A 21,631-nucleotide genomic window follows, 5' to 3' on the forward strand; every position below is an offset into this window, starting at 1 on the left:
ACCCACATTACCAAGTTTAAACCAGCAATGAGGAAAATGCCGCCGAGTTTGAACCAATATGGGAAAATGCCCCCATATTGCCCATGTGCACCCCATATGGAATAAAAATTCAGAAAATGGGATGTACCCCTAATGGTACTTGTACCAAATGCGCAGGCAGCACGGCAAGATCGGAAGTTCAAGCGTGTGAAATGCGCAAGTCAATTCGTTGTTACATCCATGAAGTTCCCGCACATGATACACATTGTTCCAGTCAACATACCTGGCAATCCCACTGTAACATGCACTGTAACTTAACTGGCACACTTGCAATCCCAACGAATGTCTCTGACGGATGCTTGCCATTGGTAGTTCCTCGGACTGCCTGGATCATCGAGCAAGACGGCCACGGCACCTATTGTTTGTTTTTAGGACGAGGCAGTCTTTTTTTTAAACGATGCAAGGTGGATCAATCAAAATATCTACAGAGAAAGAAAAGAAAAGATGAGAAAAATTTTATTACAGTTATTGGTGGATATTACATCGGATAATGCGTTCTTATTACTACTCATCTTTGGCATTATCACGGAAAACTCACGCAATATGGGCTTGGCCAATATAGGCAGCCAATATTGGTCCAATAGGGGGCCTGGTTGCACTTTTCAGGTTGCACCAATAGTGGCAGCCCATATGGGACCTGTATTGGCCAACCTGGCAGACCACATTGGTCCAATATTAGGCCAATATTGGAGTGCTGCCTGAGGTCTGTCCTTGGTGCTCTGACGTCATTGAACAGCTCCAGTCGTTTCTTTTTCTGTATGCATGCCTGAAAGAGGGCAGTTCTTTCGGCGGGTAAACGCTGAATCTCCTTGTGCTCATATCGAATGTGACTGTTTTCCAAGTACAAGAAGATTGCTCCCAACACATTGTTCAAACTTCGAGTGGCATGATTCGCGAACTCCCCCTCGGAAGCCCCCCCCCCCTTTTGTGCCTAGAATCAGCCACATAGAGAATCATCCAATCAAAGATAAATAATACGGGATTGCTGCATAAAGACTCCTGCGCAGCAAAAAGAAAAGAATGCACTGACTGGTAATCCAGAAAATGTGTGTTCGAATACTACAGCTTGCCATCCTTTTCAGTGACTTCCTTCTTTCATCATGGATTTCTTAGGCACTTGAGGCTTTGTATATATTTGCCCCTTCTATGTGTTCCAGCCTCAGGATATGAATTGACTTCATACACAGTCCAACTGAAGATGGCTTGGGATGACAGAATTTGCCAAAAATTGAATATTACAAGCTTTTAAAGCTTAATGCTTTTAATGCTTTTTAAAGTTAAAAATTAAAAGTTTTAACATTACATTTTGATGCTTCATCCTTTGCATATAAACTCCCAAAAGACAAATGGTGTATAGCCCTTCTATTGAACATATGGACGTCTACAGACAATCACGATGGAAATTGGTTTTCTGAGGCCGGAACACCGAAGCTGCCAGCTGGCCCCGCAGCTGTGTAACCTTTTAGTGACTTCCTACTTTCTTCGTCTATAGCCAACCTGCACCAAATAGCTAAACGGAAGAAAAAGAAACGAAAAATTGTCGTCTAAATGGAGTCAATACGAGCTCCACTCCTCGTCTATATCCTGCATGGGCCTTTTTCATAGAAAGTGTATTGAACGACAATTTTTTTTCCCTTAAGGCATACGCCAGCCCATTTTTCCTCGTCGCCATGCCAGGAAGAACACAGTCGGGATCAGGAAGAAATAGAACAAAAATAATTTTTACAAGAAAAGAGACGTCTAGTCACCCTATTCAAATGTGTCTGAAATTAAGACTTCTCTGTGACGGCTGCTATTATGTATGTTCGCCCATGTTTGCAACGAGAAGGTCACCGGCATACGAAAGTCACAAGCGAGTTATTGTCCTTCTTGCCCCATCGGCACAGGTGGAGATGGGCCATGAGCTCACATCAGATGAGAAGAGGACCCAGAAGTATTTCTGTGGCCTTCTTCGAAAAACTTGGAAGGAAAATCCTACGTGATCTCTCAGTCCTGTCGTAAGCGCGCACGACTTTCAGTGTGTCTTTGCCGTGTTACACTTTTACAGCTGCGAGCTCGGATGGAGACGTCGTGTTGAGGGAAGTGTCCTCCACAAACAACGAAGCCATGTAGTTGAAGCGAGGTATGAAACGACAGGTGCACCTCACAAAACCACGTATCGCATAGGATATGGGAGGTTAGGATACTGTTTGAAGGGATAGGACACTGTACGGTGAAGCCCTATCACCACCACCACCACCACCACCACCACCACACTGTACGGTGTTTTCCGAAGGCGTTGTTTCAGATCGTGCAACTTTTCCTCTGCAAAATTCCGTAGCAGATATTATGATTGTGCTGCATTGTGAATAAAATGCCCATGAATAACACTAAATAGTTGGCACACTATAGGCTTAGTTGCTCATGTGCCATAGAAATCCAATCATAATTATCATTATTATTATGGTTGTCGGCACGCGCGTGTGTGGAACATTGCATACGCTGACTGAATAGTACAGTACACCTGTTACGTGGGCGCTCGACAAAGGCAGTTCTTTTCAAATGAAGCAAGTCATCCTCGCTCTCGTATCGCTCTGCTTCGTCGGTGAGTTCTATGAAAGCTTTTCAATGTCCATAATTTTTTAATGTACTGGTGTTGGATCTTCACCTACATCTGCAGTCGCGAAATGTTCCTCTTACATAGAAGGGTTCCTCCCGTGTGGGTTTGTCCCCTCATGAGATGAAAATAACGCGTTTACTTCCTGATGATTAAGTCTGCATTCCATGTACCAACTGGCGCTATTGTGCAGAAACCCTGTGTTGTGTGAATTCTTAGCGTGTAAGAAGTGCATCCGGGCAAAGTGAATCCTAGTAGATCGTTAGTATAGAACCGTTTCACGTACGTCTGTATAGTACCATATGATTCACTTGAGACAGCCTTGCTAAGCCTAATGGATGTTGAAGCTACCACCATGTTAAAGGTATAAAAGCGTTAGTGGGTAGAACTAGGCTAGGTTCGTGAACTTCATCGGGCGGGGGCGCTAGGCGGTTTTGGCATCAGTTCGTGCGCCCGATCGTCGTTACCTCCTGAGTAAGATTGGCAGATCGTCTTGAAGAAAGCCCCAATAAGCCCACAGTGGACGTTCATTGAGTCCTCATCTCCATTGTTATTTCGTCTTCTTTCACTTCCAAGTATACGTTTCCTTGCCCAACAAGTTGGCTGAAGGTAGAATCTACGTTGCCTAATGTTGAGCAAAGTTGAATGTATAATTATAACACTGGATCAACGTTGTTTCAACTGTTTCTAGTCAAAGAATAAGTAGCAAATATTTACGTTGATTGTGCAATCTATATTCAACACATTCTCAACGTTTGACAAAATTTAGAACTAAGTTACTGAATAATTTCAGGCTGTGCTTGCAGACCTCCTGAATGTCTCAAACCAAAATCTTAGGAAACCTTTATGCGTTTATGTTTACAAATCAAGTGTGCTACCATTCCAGCTTGAGTTGTAAACACGTACCTCCCGTGCAGCCATGTAGCATCTGCTTCGGAGATCGACTATTAGAGACCGTGAACGGGTGGGGCGAGCTAAAAAAAGACAGAAAAAAGAAGGCGCCCCCTCAGCATTGGCGAGGCACATAACGTTGCTGACGATGCAGCCCAGGAGAACGGGGTTTCTCACCCACGTGATTGCAAAGCTGCTTTGCGCTTCCGGATTACACCCGCACATGTTGTGTGAATGTGCGTCTTAGGGTTTTAATAGTAATTTCTAGAGATGGGACAACCGAATCATCCAGTCCTACGGAGTGATTTTTGATTCGGGAATCCGAATCCGAGTGGCCTAAACTGCGAATCGAGTCTTTTGAATCCGCAAACAGCGTTTGTTTGTTTGTTTGTTAAATTTCGCGCCTCCGGAGTCCACCGACAGCCTGATTGGCCGGCGGGTAGGCCAAGCCCGTGCGGAATGCGACAACAGACGGGCAGCTTCTGCGTTTTCATTGTACATGAATCGCCTCATAAGCAACTACATGAGGCTGTAATGCGTCTCATTCAGAGTCTGAGTCAGAGCCACAATCTGCATTCTGTATGTCTGGGATATATGCGCACGGTCCGTGTCACAAAATTCAGCACAAAATTCGGCATGGAAGCACAACCACACAACAAAAAAACGCAATGTTATTTTTAATGAACATGATGGGAATTGATGTTATGAGGCTGGAACACATAGAAAGGACAAATACGCGCAAAGCATCAAGTGCCTAAGAAATCAATGATGAAAGAAGGAAATCACTGAAAAGGAATTCGGGTTCGAGTCCTACAGCTGGCTAACCTTTTCAGTGACTTCCTTCTCTTATCGTTCTTTGTAATTATTTATAGGTCTAGCGCGAAGGTCGTTTATAGATTGCAGGTCGTTTAGATTTACAGCCCATTCACATATCACTCTTTCCGTAACATGAACGCAACGGTTCCAAAAATGCGTTAAACTAACCCAATCTGATTTAAGAAGTCAATACCATTGAATCGTGATTGTTCAAAATGTACTAGAGGGTAATGCAGTGGACTTGCTACTTTTCCACAATATGAAAGGTAAACGAACCTTAGACAATTAAAGCATTCTGGGCATGGCACTGCATCTCTACTGCTGATGAGTGTGCGCAACCCGAGGAGCAAAAAAAAATGTAGGCAAATGCAGAGTGCTACTTTCTATTTCGAAGCGTACGAATATACCCGGTTACAATATTTCCAGACTTCATTGCGCCACAGTGCGAGAAAGAAAACATGGCGCAGATATTTTCTGAAGCTGACGCTGAATGTAATGCAAGATACAGACAGCAATACGGACTCACTACAGATTTGGTTCCCGATACGACAAGATGCTGGTAAGTGTTATCTCCCATTGAAACAAGGGCTCCGAAGCAGCCTCGTGCGTTTTACGGTGTAATGAAAATACTACGCCACCTAGAATCATTAGAATCATGCGGTCAACGGCACTTGTTCTTACTTGGTTTTGCCACCTTCCTAATGTGAATGTCATGCATCGTAAGTCTAACTATGTAAACATTTGCGAACAGAACTCGGAATATTGCTCAGTAAATGTCAGTCTTACCCCACCAATATGAAGAACGTGCCGAATTCACTCAAATTTGTGATAATTGACAGCGATATTCACGAACTATCCCTTCGAAAAAAAGAAGAAGAAAAAACGAAGCGCCTGACCATAACGCCTACGATTTCTTGAGCGCAATCGCTGTCAGTCCGACGAAAGGAGGTTCCAAATCCAACCCACTCGGGCATCGCAGAAAGATGACAAATACATGGCTTATCGCGTCCTGCTTCCTGGGATCAGGTTTTCCCTCTCCCAATTTCATGCATCATTATTTTTGTAACGTAATGCAAAGTGGATCAGTTAGAATAATTTGAATTGAATTAGCACATCAAGCAGCTGTCCCGCGTCTCTAAAATAATGCTTTCCTCAGTGATCTCTTTGTATAAAGGCTGGATCGCGCATGGGAGAGGTGCTCCGTGAGGGGGGGGGGGGGGGAGGCGTGCATTCGGGCCGCCATGTTGGGAAGCCCTAAAGCGCAGTGTGTGCCCATGAGAACAACGGGAGGCAACGGAGATTGTGAATATTTATTGCGCTGCAGGCGTTGATCGTTGTCTGTCATCGCACAATTTTGTAAGGTGCCAGTATACTGATTTATCCTACCAGTGTTTCACGGGTGTCCTGCCGTTCGATTCTTAATTACGTTATGTTTTGCATTCTGAATCTAGACCGTCACTGCAGTGCAGCGCTGGGGATTGTACTACAGCTCGTTTCCCAGTCAATATTTCAACAAGAAACGATGTGAGGTTAACAACCATGTAATATCAAGTGCTGCATTCTGGACAAAAATTGCACCACAAAGAACAGTCCTGGAAAAAATATACTCGCATGGCAGAAAGAGATCGCTCTGTAGAATCACAGCCGTTGTTTTAGCCGTGCATGGGTTTAGTATGGTTTATATCAAGCATCGCCGCAGAAAGTGTCTTTTAGTGAACGACAGCGGTGCTGTGCCTCGCAAATATGAGCACACCGAAGTAGCCCAAATAATTACTTCACGCAATTAGATCACGCTCGTTAGGACAGTTAATCAGGTAGTGATGTAAGCTTAATCAATTAAGTTACTTAAAAGTGGTAACACATCCATGAGACACAGGACTTATCTCTTTTTGAAGTACAGCCCTTCTATGTTTATTTCTTCGTTCATTTGTTCTGATTATTTGCAGGCGCGGTTGTGCCAAACTGAATGTCCTTCTCGAGTACTCACATGCTTTTGTTGAACACAACTGCAGATTGAGCAAAGCTGCTTAGGGACGGGGGCCTGTTATCCAGTGCTGACTATGTCATGCTTGTTATGTGGAGCACGTTCCAAAAAATGCAGCTGCACATCTGAAACTCCAATCAGTATCATCGTCATCTAAAAGGGAGCGTCGTAGCACCGTTGTGAGATCAGACACACTTTCTGAACATCTTCTATGGCACCTTCCGCAGTTTGCACAATTTTGTTCAGCATCGAAGCCTCTCATAGGAACCACTTTGCATTAACTGTGACTCCCATCTTACATTTTGATGTGCAAGGACCCTCTTGCACTACACACCTATGGTTTGCAAATTGCAACAGGACGATGTGGAGCTTGAAAGAGTAGTGATTTTGTCATTTTGGCCCTCGTGTACCCCGTTTGTGAAACGTAAACAAAATAGTCCACGATATGGTTTTGTAAAGGTCACTGATGATGAGTAAAGAGTATACAAGTTCAAGTTTATTCAACATTTGATATCGTTCATTATATTATTCAACATTTTATATCAAGTTTATACAACATCCATCAGGAGGTGGTTCCTTCCTGTAAACTAGAAACCCGTGGATGAGGAACATAATACTTACCTGTACACTCAGTCGCATAACACTTCATAGACGATTCTCTGGGTAGCCCCATGAGGAAATCTGTATTGAGAGACCACTTTTGCCTTAAAAACTGCTGCAAATAGCACGACACGCTACAAATTATTATTATCGCAACAACCAGACGATATAGCTCAGACACAAAGGCGGTATTCAAGTCGTGCCACTCCACCGTTACGTAGGATTCTTTGCCACAAATCAAACCAAGGCACAAAACAATACCAATACATGAAAAAGGGTGTCAATCTTGGTCTCATTATAACGTAATACCGAATCTTTGCTCGAAGGTAATTCAAAGAAAAATGTGCACTTGCTTCCGTAGAGAGCACCGTGTACCATGCTAGCAATGCATGCAGAAGAGCGCACGAGTGTTCGCACATATATTGATGGCAACACTACCAGTGTAGTGTCACTCGTTCTCTCAAGCGTATTATGAACTCAAAATGTATTTGCCCCCGGGTAAAATACAAGTGTGTTCCATAAAACCCCGGAAGAGCGATCAAACAACCTGCGTCCAGTCCTCGTTTTGGGCAAAAAAAAAATCATAATTGTCAACTAAATATACAGAATGGACACCTATTTATTCCTTGATAATAATGCCTCACTTGTATAAATTTAGGCCCTGTATCCTTGCCAGTACGGTTGGTACGACCGTAATTGCAACAAGTTGCCATGATCGCTGCGGCGGCTGTTGTGGGTACAGTAAGATGGCGGCCGGTTTCTTCACGCTCGCGATCCAGCCTTTTACAATCGACATCAGTGGCGTTTCTAGAACAATCGTCGTCTTCTGATCTTTGTTCTTTATCCCCCCCCCCTTTTTTTTTTTTGAAATATACCACAAGAAGCTGTACAGCGCGATGCCCCTTGTTAGGCCTCTTGTCCATTTAACAGTGTTAAAATACTGATGTTAAATGAGGTCGGCATAATGTATTTGGTTGGTATATCTTCATTACTTTTCATCGTACCGATGTGCAGTGTGACTAAGTACTGGGGTTTTACATATGTTTGCATTTAGGTGCATTGATGAAACACGTTGCAGTTGTGTTGTATGCGTACTGTGTATTTCTTACCCGCAAGATTTATGGCTCCGCGGCACTACAACCGTCAGCAAATAACTGAATTCGTTTTTATACTATCTTTTCCAGCATGTTGGAGTACGGCAAGGACTGCGTTCCCTTACGACTCAGAGAAAAACGATGCGATCAACTGATCTTCACACATTTTAAGGACATGAGGAGCAAGCAAATAGTGGCGGAATGTGCATCATTGAACTTCAACTGTGAGTACATCGGTAGCCAGATTGCTGGGCGCATAATGTGACCTTCATATACCGCCTTCATGATGTCGGCGATGAAGATATCCACATTTTAGAATCAGTGTCACTTAACACCAGCACTCTACTTCATGAGAAAAAAGAAAAAAGATATTCAACTGAATTTTGAACAAGGGACCTTAGGATCTGCGATTGGATAGAAAAAAAATCGATAAGCCTTAAAGGAGGTACGAATTCCTATCTGCAGCTATTTAGTTACGGGTGTACTAAGTGTAATAGTGTTCTTCTACACATCGTAATTCTATATACAAGTTCTTGTTCAATACTTCTCCTTCATAACGGGTGCAGCGTTAATACAAAAACGTTATTTTTTTCTGACAGAGGCGACTAGACGTACCGCCATCACGATACCTCTATCCCTTGCTACGTATTTGAAGAATTGTAGCACCCAATCAGACGCAAGCGCGGAGGTACACACAACGTCGTCTGCTCTAGTCTGTGGGAGAGCAGTGTAGAAGCAGCAAGAAAGAGTGACAAACTTACGCGGGTTGGTAATATGGCCTAAAATGCTGGACAGAAAACCTGGGACCGTGCAATATACTTCTGCACGTCATTCGTTTGACGCGCCTTGTTTTCTATGATGTGGTGCAATCCACTTTCTTTCTGCCTCTGACGACGACGTGGACACCACGCAGCGTAGGCATTTCGTCCTCAAAGCACGCGGTCACCTTTCTTTCTTTTTTTGGGATAAACCCTCAAATATGAAGATAAGAAATGTTCAAGTTGAAAAACAGTGGTGGACAGAACGATCTTGGAACCGGGCCGAGGTATCCGCGATCGCATTGGTTGTATACAGACCTATCGGAATCATCTATACAGAACGTGTCACAGCCAACATGCCAGCGGGTCAGCTTGGTAGAGTTCATAGCTCCTGTAATGAACGGTAAAAAAATTACCCAGTTTGACGGTTCCTTGCTCTTCGTTAGTCGCTGCGGTGTAGCATACCATCCCATAGAACGGCGTAAGTCTTTGTTCCCATCGATGTAGCCACGACGCACGTAAATACTGAAACGTGGGTATTGTGCCAGTGGTACCTGTGCACCTTCGTCGGTACTATGACTGTCTAGTTTTCAGAAAAGAAGACACAGGTTGCTGGGTTTCACTGCACCTTTATTACTAGCATAACTTCCCCCTGAAGCTTTCTGCCATAGTCGAGAGAGTCATACTCATCCAATCTAATTCCTAAGAGACGTAGACGAGGCCGCTTCACAGCGCCACGAGCTTCACTGCCCCACCAGACTCCCATCTGGCAACCTGGATCTCTTCGTCGTTTGGTAATCCTAGAGTTTCCCTTCTAAGGCCCTCGGTACCGGGACAGTTACACAATCCAGTAAGACACGCCTCTGGTCTTCCATCACAGACACACATGCTTTACGATGCCGTGCTCTGACCGCTCGCCTTCGCTTTTGTTTGTTGCAATAACTGTCGTCAACTCGAAACTTTCACAATACGAACACGTACGCTCTTCTATGAACAATCTGATCCTCTCCTATTTGCTGTGGCTGAGGCTCTTATCCGGACATTTGTCATTGCATTTTGCGAACGCTTCGAGGATCGAGCCTATCATGTACCTGTTCGCCTTTGAGACTTTTACAGCGCCAACTGTTGATAGCAGGCACACCAGAGATCTCTCGATCGTCCGCGGAATGTGAGCATCACGTGACCCCTTCGCGGTTAATCCAAGTATTCGAAATGGGTCGTATGACGGAAATTCGCACTGACCTTGTCAGCGCCAGCGCAACTGACATCAACAAGCGACACAGCCAGCCGCAGTGTCCCCTGTAAACCATAGACGTCCACCATAGAGGAGGTGTCCACCTGATATCCCAAATTGGATGTTTGGATATCCCATGGATCATTGCAGAGAGCCCGTAGACGTCGCATGTACGTCCTGGCGACTATGGCTTGTCCCACTTTTTCCACATTCCACGGACGTCAACTTCGGGATATTTGGATATTCACATGATGTTCTCAAATCTGCACATATTGCTATAAATGTGTTCTTTCAGAAATGTGCTATATGCTATGCAGCGGGGTGCCACACATTCTCATAAGATATGCAACAATATGCTACATTATGGCTAGGTTTTTGGCACCATAAGCGTATTGTAGTGTGGTAAATGGCAGCCCAGAGGCCTTTCGGCCCTAATCCGAGACGAATGCAGACCGCGTGTTAATAAATGCGCTTTCGCCTTTCACCATATAAGACGCAGGCTCCCTTTTTGGGCCCTCCACCGCGTACGCGCTTTGCCCTCACAGGCAGTTACACGGAGATGCCGGAGAAGTCGGGATCGCTTGCGTACGTGCTCAGGGCCCTGTATTTTCTCATTAGTATTGATACTATTTAATGAGCTGCCTTGTAAGTGGACAGACTCCTACTGGCGTTTTTATGCCATTTTGGTTCAGCTGCATCTTTCTTTCTCACCTGGTCCTCCTTGTTTCTACCTGATTTGATTTGGGTTTTTGTGGCGCATTAGCTACTTTGTTTCTACCTTGTATTTCTGTTAGAGACATTGCGCGTGAAACTTTAAAAGCAAAAAAAAAAAAAAAACAGGTCTCAGAACCATGAACTTAGAAAGGCAGTGGCATACCTTTCCAAAATAAAAACATACACTGTATACTGCTTGTCTCGCGAACTTCCACCAATTCTAGGGTACCGTTTGCCTGTGAGCCAAAGTAAAAGGTGAGCTGTTTAATTTTAATGAGATTGCGTGTACCAGTATGGAATCGCATTAAAATTAAACAGCCCCAATGCCCGCCATTGCTGTGCTACGCTTATTATGAAGGCAAATTCATTTGTGTAACAAACACAGACACACGCAAAATACGTATCCTGGAATGGTCCACAAAGACAAAAGCAGAACACAATTTCCAACAAGAAGCGAACTAGCACACGAACTCGTTTTCGCCGTTCACACTTCTCCCCCAAGGGTAACGGCTATACGCGGAGGATCTTGCAGAGAATGACTCTTTAGCGGTTTTGCTTAGCACAGACTATGTGACTCGCTTGTAGTGGAGATGAGAGCAGGCAACACAATTTTTTGAATCTGCAAAGTGGTTGTGACCATTTAATGGCCGCCCACTTTTAGCAAGAGAAGGCGGAGGAAAAGCTTACTTGCGAAGCTATGACATAGCGCGGGACCCGCCCCTATTCGGCTATTATCACCCCCGCATATCTTGGCGCCAAAAAGTTTGCTCACATGTGTACCTCCACCTGGACGCGGGAAGGAGAGCACTGCATTCCCTCAACGATGGCCTGCAACGCATTCTAACGCGTGGCGCTAAGCGCTTCACGACAACCGTCACCGGGCGACAGGAAGTTGAGTGTTGACACTAAACGCGCGGGCGTCACCGAGACCTTCGGCTTTCAAGTTATAAAAGCATATGCTGTTCTTAACGGCTCTCCTACACAGCCGACAAATACAGCACAGATGCCCATCCTACAGTTGGTGATGCAACGTTCATACATGATCGGCCCACACAGACGAGCACGATGGCCACAGCGCCTGGTCTTGATAACCTTTCGCTCTTTTCCTCCCCGGAAGGGGACTATTGTAGGAGTCTTAAGTCCTAGTTTTATGGAGTATTATTGAATTACCACTGGTAACTCTACGCTATTAGAATGAACTACACCACCCCCAGGCAGCACATAAACCGAACCCATATTGGCTGGACAATCTACAGAAAAAAATTTAAAAAAAATCACATCAATATTACTACCGTTACCCGGGCTCATCGTTGACGTTATCACAGATGGCGCAATATGGAAAATAAAGGTTTGCCGATATAGGCAGCCAATATTGGTTCAATAGGGTACCTGGTTGCACTTTTCATGCCCACCTGGGACCAGTATTGGCAACCTGGCAGCCCACATTGATCCCTTACTCGGCCACTTTTGGTGTGTTGCATGGGACAGCACAGTCCTAGCTAACCATCATCCCGGATGACAACGTTCTTAATCGTGATATGTTGAAAACGGAAGGCGGACCCTATTCTGAGCTTATAGTACGCATCAATGGGATCAAAATACGCTCCCCCTCTTGTTTACAATCAGGGGCAAAAAGGCCGTCGTTCGCGATGATGGTTAGCTAGGAGCGTGCTATGCGGTGAAGCTCATATTTAAGAAGTGCATGTAGAATCCAAATAGCGTGTGATCTGCATTACATGTGTCCGCATATCATATCATTCGTTTGCAGGCCCTTTTGCAGCAACGTGCGACACCACAACAATATCCGAGGCCAACATTGACTGCTACAAAAGATTTGAAAAGGAACACGGCGGCATTCCCCGAAAACCAAATGATCCAATTGAGCCAACTGGGAATATAAGATTACTCTGTTGGTGAGTGGTATTTCGTGTGCACGACGTGGTTGCACGGCGGTGCCACCAGAAAAAAAGCGCACACCCACACCCCAATCCACATCTGTAGAAAGGGCCTTAGTAATGGAAATCTGATATTTCTACGACCTTGCGTCACAAGTACTGAACTGCGTAACTGAAGAAGAGGCAACGCTAGTGCAGCGTCAGAATAAATGAATGAATGCCGTGCTAATGTTGAGTCACAATAAGGGAAAAGTCGCGCTAATGCAAATGTAGCACCCCAAGACGGGAACCATATTCTGTACCGTGCTTCATCTGTCCAGCGTTCATCAATTTAAGTACACCCGACTGAATGCCATGTCAGGCTGCAATTTCCATCAGATGTTCCCTGTCATTTAACAAGTTTTTCCATGCCATGTTTTCCAGTATGTTAAAATACAACAAGTATTGCGTTCCGAAACTCCTAGAAGACAAAGGATGCCACCCCGCTGCTGCTCTACAGTCTGCGACGGAGATAGAGACCAGATTGAAAAATTGTCCAACACCCAACCCGTTATGTGAGTATAACAGCGGAAAGAGTTCTGACCGCATAATGCATCCTAATGGCATCCTCTGACGGCATAATGCAACCTGAAAACGTTACCATTTTACCGCCCTCATTGACTAAAGTGGTAACGTGGTCCGTAGTTACCTCATACCAAGGTTTCGGCTACAAATCCGACACAGAACGCCGGCAGCAATTTCGTGACAGTTTACAATTTGTTCCGAGAGGCTGCATTAAGCGAAGCACGTTAAACACACTGCGTTGTGCTCTCATATCTTAAAGTGCGACGAACGCACGTTACAGAACTCTCAGGTGGGCAAACTTATTCCGCACACCGACCACTGAGGCGTTCGCTCATGATCATAGTAGACTCGTGACGCAAAGACAGTTGGACCAAAACCACGCAATTCTCCAATGTTTCGTGTCTGATACATATTTTATCTTTCGGCATGTTTCACATTGATCGTTATACAGGGTGTTCAAAATTGAGCTTTCACTAGCACTTTATAAATAGGCGAACAAAAGAAAACTGGTGATATTTTTTCTGTTCCTTGAGTAAGAAACAGGTGCTACATAATTAGCACTACCTGTTTCTTACACAAGTAGCGTGAAGTTATCATCCTGTTTCCTGGCATCGCTGTGTTTGCGTAGCGCTCGTGAAAGCTTAATTCTGAACACTCTGTATAAAAGACTTTTGTATGCTGTGCCTTATATCGGCGATTTTTGGTCGTGTCTCACGTCATATTTCGGCACCATTTGAACCATTTTTAACATTTACCGATCCCAGTATATTCGCCTCCGCTCGCGTAATTTCGAAACGGAGGTCAAGGTGGTAAAACTTGCGGTCGAATTACATAAGCGCGTGCTTCTGACCTATTTCGAGGTACGCAATCAGTGAATTGGCAAAGCACCGCTAGCACCCAGCACAACTTCTGAAAGCGGAACGTGCGACAAAGACTCGGCGACTTGAAGTTCTGCTTTAGAAAAAAATAATGTGGGCACCGCCCTCTGGAAGGCAACGATATCGCTTTGTCAACATTCTTGTAATATGCACTTTGCATGAACTCCCGGGCCTCAATTTTCATTTTGAACATGGACTCACTACGGATTAAATTCGAAAAAATGTACCTTCAGAGCATCCAAGTAGGCCCATTACACGAAATATTTGAAACGTGCGATAGGGATCTACTGGACCCCTATCCAGGGTGTTCAAAATTAAGCATTCACGAGCGCTACGCAAACACAGCGATGACGGGAAACTGGATGAGAACTTTACGCGACTTGTGTAGGGTGCTGCTGATTATGTAGCACCTGTTTCTTACTCAAGGAACAGAAAAAATAGCACCAGTCTTCTTTTGTTCGCCAATTTATAAAGTGCTAGTGAAAGCTTAATTTTGAACACCCTGTATATACTTTGTAGCCTCTTGCACCACATTGTTTTTGTTAAATAAACGTGAAATCTGATAAAGTTCCTTCTCCGGTATTCAGTCCTGGTTGCGCACATTCAGCGTAACGAGAGTGAAAGCTGGGGTCCGATCTTCAACTTGTCGTTATGTCATAACGCGCGTTATATGCATCACTTCTGCCCGTGACTCGACACCAGCTCTTGCGCGAGGCTCGTGAACGAGTAGTTCAGGCTAACGAAACGAGCTTTATGCATGGTTTTCTGTGGTCACAATCTGTACTCCTCGGGAAACTCATGTGTTGAGACGACATCGCCTTGAGCAGGCTGCCGAGAAGGCCGCATTTTCTCCGACCGATAGGATTGTTCTATTTGTTTCGATAGCTCGCATTCCCGTACTCTCATATGTGCCCATTCCATTCCAATGCCCGTTCTCATGCTCGCTCATACCGCTGTATACCGCTGTATAGCTCGCTAGTCGTGTAAAAATAATGAACGAGAACGTATATCAGTGAACGTACAAACGTCGAGCAATATAAGCAAAACTTCTAAATCATATTCGTGCCCCGGCGATTGTGTCGGGTGAGAATGGCCTTAAAGGGACTGTCGCATCCGGAACCGTGGTTACGAATCCAATACCAATGTGTTCGGTACACTACCACGAGCTATTTGCCAAATTTTCTCCTTCCAAAACGGACCGGGCGCTGAGGAATCGAATTTTAAAGATCCGGTTTCGTTTTGATCCTCGAAAGCGCCAGCGCCAGCGCCAAGAACATCGCGTGACGCAAGGTGGAATCTAGCTAATCCGCTGTGAAGGACGCTGTCGTCTGCCACCAAGTCTGGGGCTGCTTTGTTTTTTTCCGGCACGTCGCCCGTATTCACATGTGACACTTTCTAGTGACGCGGACACTATCTCTACGCTTCCATCTTTCGCGTGAGATGTCGTTTGGAAACGGACGCAGCGTTCCTGACTCCAGGAAAACTTCCTTCGAAAACCTCGATGTTTGATTTCGCACGCCAAGGATACAGCTACAGCCAGACCCCAGACGAAGCGAAAGTTGGAAGCAGCTACATCACTAGCGGGTATCCAGATGAAGCAAGGAGTGTTCATGGTGTCCGTGTATGCTCCTCGCATTTCGCCGATAATGTGTACCTGGATGAGATCATCGTGCAACTGCAACTTGGATTGACACAAAACAGGGACGAATTGAAACTTGACGCCGTTCCGACAGTGTTCCACGAACAAAGCGAGCCAGCAACTTCGACAGTAAGTCACAATGTCTATGTAGTTTCCCAATCGGATCTGTCACTCTTGCGCGTGAGTAACTTAGCAGCAAAAGACGAAATCGGTACAACGTAAGGTATCCCCTACCCTATGATTAATAACTAGATAAATAAAATACAATAAACAAGTAAAAGAACATGATGTCATTCATATGAACGTGTTGGCTTTTCTGGTTGTCGGACGCGTTATCATGAAACTTTCCCTATTACTGAACCTGTGACTTTTGTGGAATGTGGTAGACATGATTGGTTTTCATGTGTATTACAGCTGCAGGCAGCTCTACAGGGTCAAGCGCAAGTGGTACGTATATTACTTAAATACTATATATATAATGTGTTTACAATTTTTGGACACAGAACAATTCGCAAACTATGAACCCCGATCACTAAAAGGAAGAACTGACGCTGTTCGTGTGCTGGTGTTAGAAACAGGCACTATATACAAACAGTACCTCTGTTCGTAACATAAGCGCCATAAACCACTTCCCAGTTTCCTTTTATCTCTCTGTTTGTGAACTGTTTGTGTGCTGTAGGGCGGCGGTTTTTGCGGTTGTCGTAGCCAACTTGAGGTGCACTTTTGACGTTCTGTGTTATAGAAGGACCAGGTGCTGGTGATCCAAGTCCCATCCATCCATGAAACGGCATCAAACAATGTACGTGTGTGCACGGCAATTTTGCTGAGAGACCTGGTTTTTACACTAATGCCTTTACGACGCCTCTGACAAATTAGGATCTTCCAGAACAGTGCTTGCTTCATCCAAGTTCAAGAAGTAGAGAGAATGACCTCATGGCTTCTACTGACATCTCACAGCTACATGCCAAGACAAAATAACTTGAAAACAGGAAATGAAAAGAAAAAAAAGTCAGTTTCAGGTCCACCCAAATCTTTATGCAGAGGCTGACAACAACAACGTTATTGTGAGATGATGAATGATGCTGATGCAGCGTTGAGATTAAGCCCTTGTTTCCTTTTTTGCAATGCTATACATTATTGCTGGTTAAATGTGAAATGATGCACCTACCTCCAGACATTAAAGGGGCTACCAGAGATGTAGTGTGAATTCAACAGAAAAGCTGCATGTTCTACGAGGCACTGTCACATAAGCATTGGCCAAATTTGCTGTCCTGTGAGCTTTGACAGGATATGCCGTAGATAGTAAGAGGCCTCTTACTGTAAAAGGGAGGTGCATTATTCGAGTAGTGGGGTCTGAGGCATGAAGGTCATTTCAGGATGCACTAACCCTTCCAAAATTTTACACTTTGTTGTGCCCAGAGATCGATCCAGATCTCCCCCAACACATCGAGTTTTTTGCTGTGTATCACTGTTATAATGAAACCGTCCAATTTACTGTTCAACCGTCCCGTTTTCATTGCAATTGAAGTATTTACGAAACTGTTTATTTTATTTTTTATTTTTGTGAGTCCCCGCTTCAGATCCCAAGGGACATTGCCAGTGTGGTGCACGCTGATAACTGTCTGTCCATAGCAAATAATAAATATCTGTGCGTGAAGAGTTGGATGTGGACTTCTGCAATGGCTCTTGAATGGACAACACTCAGTCAACACAAAGATTTATTCACATTTGCGTAACTTATTGCCCGTCATTATAATAATTATTATAATACATAGACAATAGGTAATGCTCTGCCAAGGATCTCTGAAGTTAGTCTTGAAAGCTGTTTTCAAAACAGTGGTGCTAAAAAAAATGGATCAATGGCAGGTATCAAAATTTGTTTTGCTGTATCAAGGCAGAACAATCTTCCGTGGGAATGACAAATTGTGGACATTCCCAGACAGATGTATCACTTACTATGATAATGAGGTATAAGTGTGCCATTAGTGAGTTATGAAACGTTACCTGAAATTATTTGACTGTTATATCCCTCACATGCTCTAATACAGCCAACGATAAGAAGCATTACACTACCATTAAAAGTATAACTGTCACTTATTGCTCCTGCCTATTCCTTTGCACTTCTCGGGATTACTGTGGTAACACTGATTCTGTTTCACACTTCTCAATTGGAAACTACGCAAGTCTATTATGGTGTAGATGTGAACAGGAAATGAGGCACACTAAAGATGATAGTCCTGATGGGACCAGGATGGAAAAACGTTGGCGAATCATGTGGACGACGCACCCAGGTATCTGTCGTCTGTTTCTCGGTCCAAGGAATCTCCAAACTCAGCTTGTAAACACACAATAAGCAGTGAACCTGACGTAGCTGTAAAAAGAAAGGACACTTTCCTAAACACGTAGCACAGTAATTTCCTGACAATCATTCTAATTCTAACACGGCCCTTGAGTTGCACAGTTGGTTAGAGCCTTCGTAACTTTCATGGGGCATTCGTCGTGTGTGCAAACAACGACGACAACTACGAAAATAAGGATTGCTCGACGTGCCTATCTATCGTGGGCACAGTAGGCGAAGTCTGTGATCGCCGCTGCAATACTGCGGTGGATACACCACCAGAAGTTCTGGCCGATGACAGAGAGCTGGGAACAAAGTGTGATGCGTGCGTGTGGTGCGTGCCGTCATTGCACAACTCTGCCACTTCACCAGCACTGCTGCATTAGGCACTCATCCGGTTCCTGGGGAGCACAGACGCCGCACAAACACTTGGATTGTTTCCTGCATCGTAGTGTGAATGCCACGGGGTTAAGTATTGAGCACTCCGATCAGGAACGTACCTAAAGCAGTGGTCCTGAGGCTCGTTCTGTTGCGCTAACGCAGCTGCGGCACGTACATCACCAGCGACTTGCAGAAGAAGCGGGTCCGTCGAATATGGGCCGTCATCAAGCATGTATATTCGTCACGGGAGCTATTACTAAAGGCATTTGAACAGCACGATTCGCCACTACCGCGTTCCGAGTCCGCCATCTCCGTATGTGCCTTCGCCTTCGTCTCCCTGACCTTGCTCATGCAAGCTGCAAGCCGCGGGGACTCCTCTGGCTCGCCGCGTTCTTATTGGTCAGATTCCTTGTGACGTTGCTAAAGATTATCAGCAGAGAGTTCCGCTTGACGACCGCATCCGTCGTCTGCTGTAGCGTCGCTTACACACGAATTATGCAAAAAGTATTCCGTCGATCGGAATGAGACTTTCGGAGTCATGGTCAGTGAAGCACGGGGAATCCCATTTCACTGTGGTTTCGGAATCGATCTGAGGTCGATGCGACTCTCCCTTTAAGTATGACACGAAGTAGTGTTTGCTCAGTTGTAGCGCATATGGGGGTCCGAGGCCGGAAGGGGAAGATGTAGTGGCATCAGTAGTATTAGACGGAGGAGTAGGCTGCCCTTTCTCCTCAGCATTAACACTTATTTGATTACTTCTACGTACGTTTCTGTTTCAAGCATCGAAGTACAACACGCAGCCGTTACTGTCAGGCTTCACAAACTGCGCACTTGAAATAAATTTGCAGTGTGGTAAAACGTTTTTGTAGTCAGCTTGAACAATATTGCAGACGAATGTTAACTATTCAAGAGAATCTACCTCAAGAAATGTGCCGAGTGCTTTGCTCTTCACATTCAAAACAACATCAACACTATGCCACAACATACTCTAAGAAGAAAGAATTCAAAAACTACTATAGGAATCTAATAATATAGGCATAGCCTTAGATGTTCATTAGAACGCCCGTAGCTGCCAAGACGGTGTGAATTACTGTCACAAGTCCTCACAAACATTGTAAACAGCGCTTTTTGGCGGGCGAAACTACTAAAATGTGCCTCGTCCAGTTGAAAGAAATCCTCACGCCATCGAGTCCATTCCCGATCGAAAATCCATCAGGGCCAGTCCTAATGGAACCATTAGACCAATAGGCCTATTGTAACATTGGACATCTCCAATAGGACCAATGGTCTAGCGGTCTGATGGAACCATTAGGACAGATGGCTTGATGGGAGCACCACAACAATTAAAAAAAATAGTACACAATGAAAATGTGTTAATTTCTGTCTTTTTCCTTTTTGTTTCCAGAATTTCGAAAATATACAATGCGCGCACCATTCCAAGAAGTAAAGAGAAATGTAAAGAAAGAAAAGCGCTCTCCAGAACTGAAGGCGCAAAAGCTTACTTAGGGTGGCAGTGTCCATCTCCTTTGATGCATTGGCATCAAAGTGGAAGTGAATGCAGGTAGCACAAAAACTATACGTATAACTTGTATTCCGTGATTTGGAGAATGCGAGTGTTGTTCGCTGTCGCGATTAAAAAGGTTTAAGGGGTGAGATGTCTAAGTTTACTTTATTTTCTCACACAAGCAACATTGAAGTGAGGAATGGCTTGGGGTATTAACTCAAGACTAACACAACATATGTGTTTGTTACTGCTTTTGGTTGAGACATCCTGTAGGTCCATCGAAAATCGAACTTCCGCATTGCAATCCCGAGTTCTTTTCTCTATCGCAACACTCCATGCCATTAGAGAATTCCGTCAGGACTAGGAAAAGTTTTTAAACTGCCGACACGCGATATCGGGCAGATATACAGAAAGGGGCGTCCACCTGTGACGCTCCCAGTCGTTTATGGATGCCTAGGTACTGGCGAATAGCACGTGGCCTTCTATAGGACGCGAGCTTCACGCAATGCTGAATCTTTACACGCTAGGGCGTTCACACCTTAAGCCTCTGGGCGCTGATCAGTTTTAGTGAAGTTTTATGGGTTTGGCGTATCGTCCCGAACCATATTTAAGTGAATCCTGAAGCAATATTACAATATTTCGAGTGCAGCGAGTCAGATGGCATAAAACATTAGTAGCTTGACTGTCAGTGGTCTATCGGCCTGTCAGGACAATGGGAGCTGCCATATTGAATAATGTAAGAAAGTCGGCTACAGCGATGCTCATTTCTTACGACAGCTACAACTTTCGATACAGGGGAACTTCTCAGTCTTATTTGTTGCAGTTATGTCCTTTACGGGGTCTTGCATGGAGTGTTTTAGCGATTATGTCCACGCACGACACAATATTGGACCAGCATATTGGCTAGTCATTGGCAATGCAGGTACAATATGGGACCAGTTTCACCATGATTTTCCTCATACTGCCTTAGCCCTGTCAATATGGGCCAATTTTGTAAAGTTTGAGACAATATAGGGAAAATCCTGACAATATGGACCCCGCATTGCCCATGTGCAACTCATTTGACTGAAAATGCAGGAAATGGTACGTACCTGTGTTGTACCAAATGCCCAAGCAGCACGGCAAGATTGGACGTTGAAGCACGTGAAATGCCCAATTCAGTACGCTGTGAAACGTGAAATGCCCAATTCTAACAGCTTCCCGCAGAGCATACAGATCTTTCGTGAGAGTCCATATATGTGGCAATGCCACTGTAAGATGCACTGAAACTCAACAACCAAATTTTCCACTTGCTGCAAACAGCCACCATTTTTCTTCGTGATACCAATGCCAATCCGTCGAACCGACTGACAGCGTGGGCGTTTGAGCGAAATCACGCGTCCTACAACTAATGCGCATGCGCAACACAGACTCTGTTCGGACGTTTGATTCGGGCTAAAATGTCGCTGGTTCCTGTAATGATACGGAATTGCGGCAGGTCAAGTAGAAAACACAATGTTTGATAGGAAGGGGTGTCTCTTCATTAACGCTAGGTGCTTTCAAGTTACTGCAGGCGGTGTGTGTCGCTGATGTGTATGCCTGTCACCATCACGAAAGTGTTCCGCTCCTTTGTACTCTAGAAGGGAGTTAGAAATTGTTGGTCCATACACTGTTGGGATCCCAAAGAAGACTGCTGAGGGGTGTTTGGCATTGGCAGTTCCATGGGA

The 21,631-nt window shown here is 44.7% G+C and overlaps 1 protein-coding gene across 1 annotated transcript in view; it reads left to right on the forward strand.

The window, feature by feature from the left end:
- Window positions 1–2,509: 2,509 nt before the first annotated feature.
- Window positions 2,510–21,631, forward strand: part of LOC135373805 (uncharacterized) — a 30,691-nt gene continuing 11,569 nt past the window's right edge. Inside the window, exons 1-5 of the mRNA XM_064606872.1 lie at window positions 2,510–2,623; window positions 4,769–4,901; window positions 8,111–8,244; window positions 12,495–12,639; window positions 13,045–13,175. Of these exons, the coding sequence (XP_064462942.1) occupies window positions 2,581–2,623; window positions 4,769–4,901; window positions 8,111–8,244; window positions 12,495–12,639; window positions 13,045–13,175 (586 nt within the window). The 5' untranslated portion in view covers window positions 2,510–2,580. The remainder of the gene's footprint in view (window positions 2,624–4,768; window positions 4,902–8,110; window positions 8,245–12,494; window positions 12,640–13,044; window positions 13,176–21,631) is intronic.

This window comes from Ornithodoros turicata, unplaced genomic scaffold (assembly GCF_037126465.1).
Source record: "Ornithodoros turicata isolate Travis unplaced genomic scaffold, ASM3712646v1 Chromosome32, whole genome shotgun sequence".
NCBI classification, from domain to species: Eukaryota; Metazoa; Arthropoda; class Arachnida; order Ixodida; family Argasidae; genus Ornithodoros; species Ornithodoros turicata.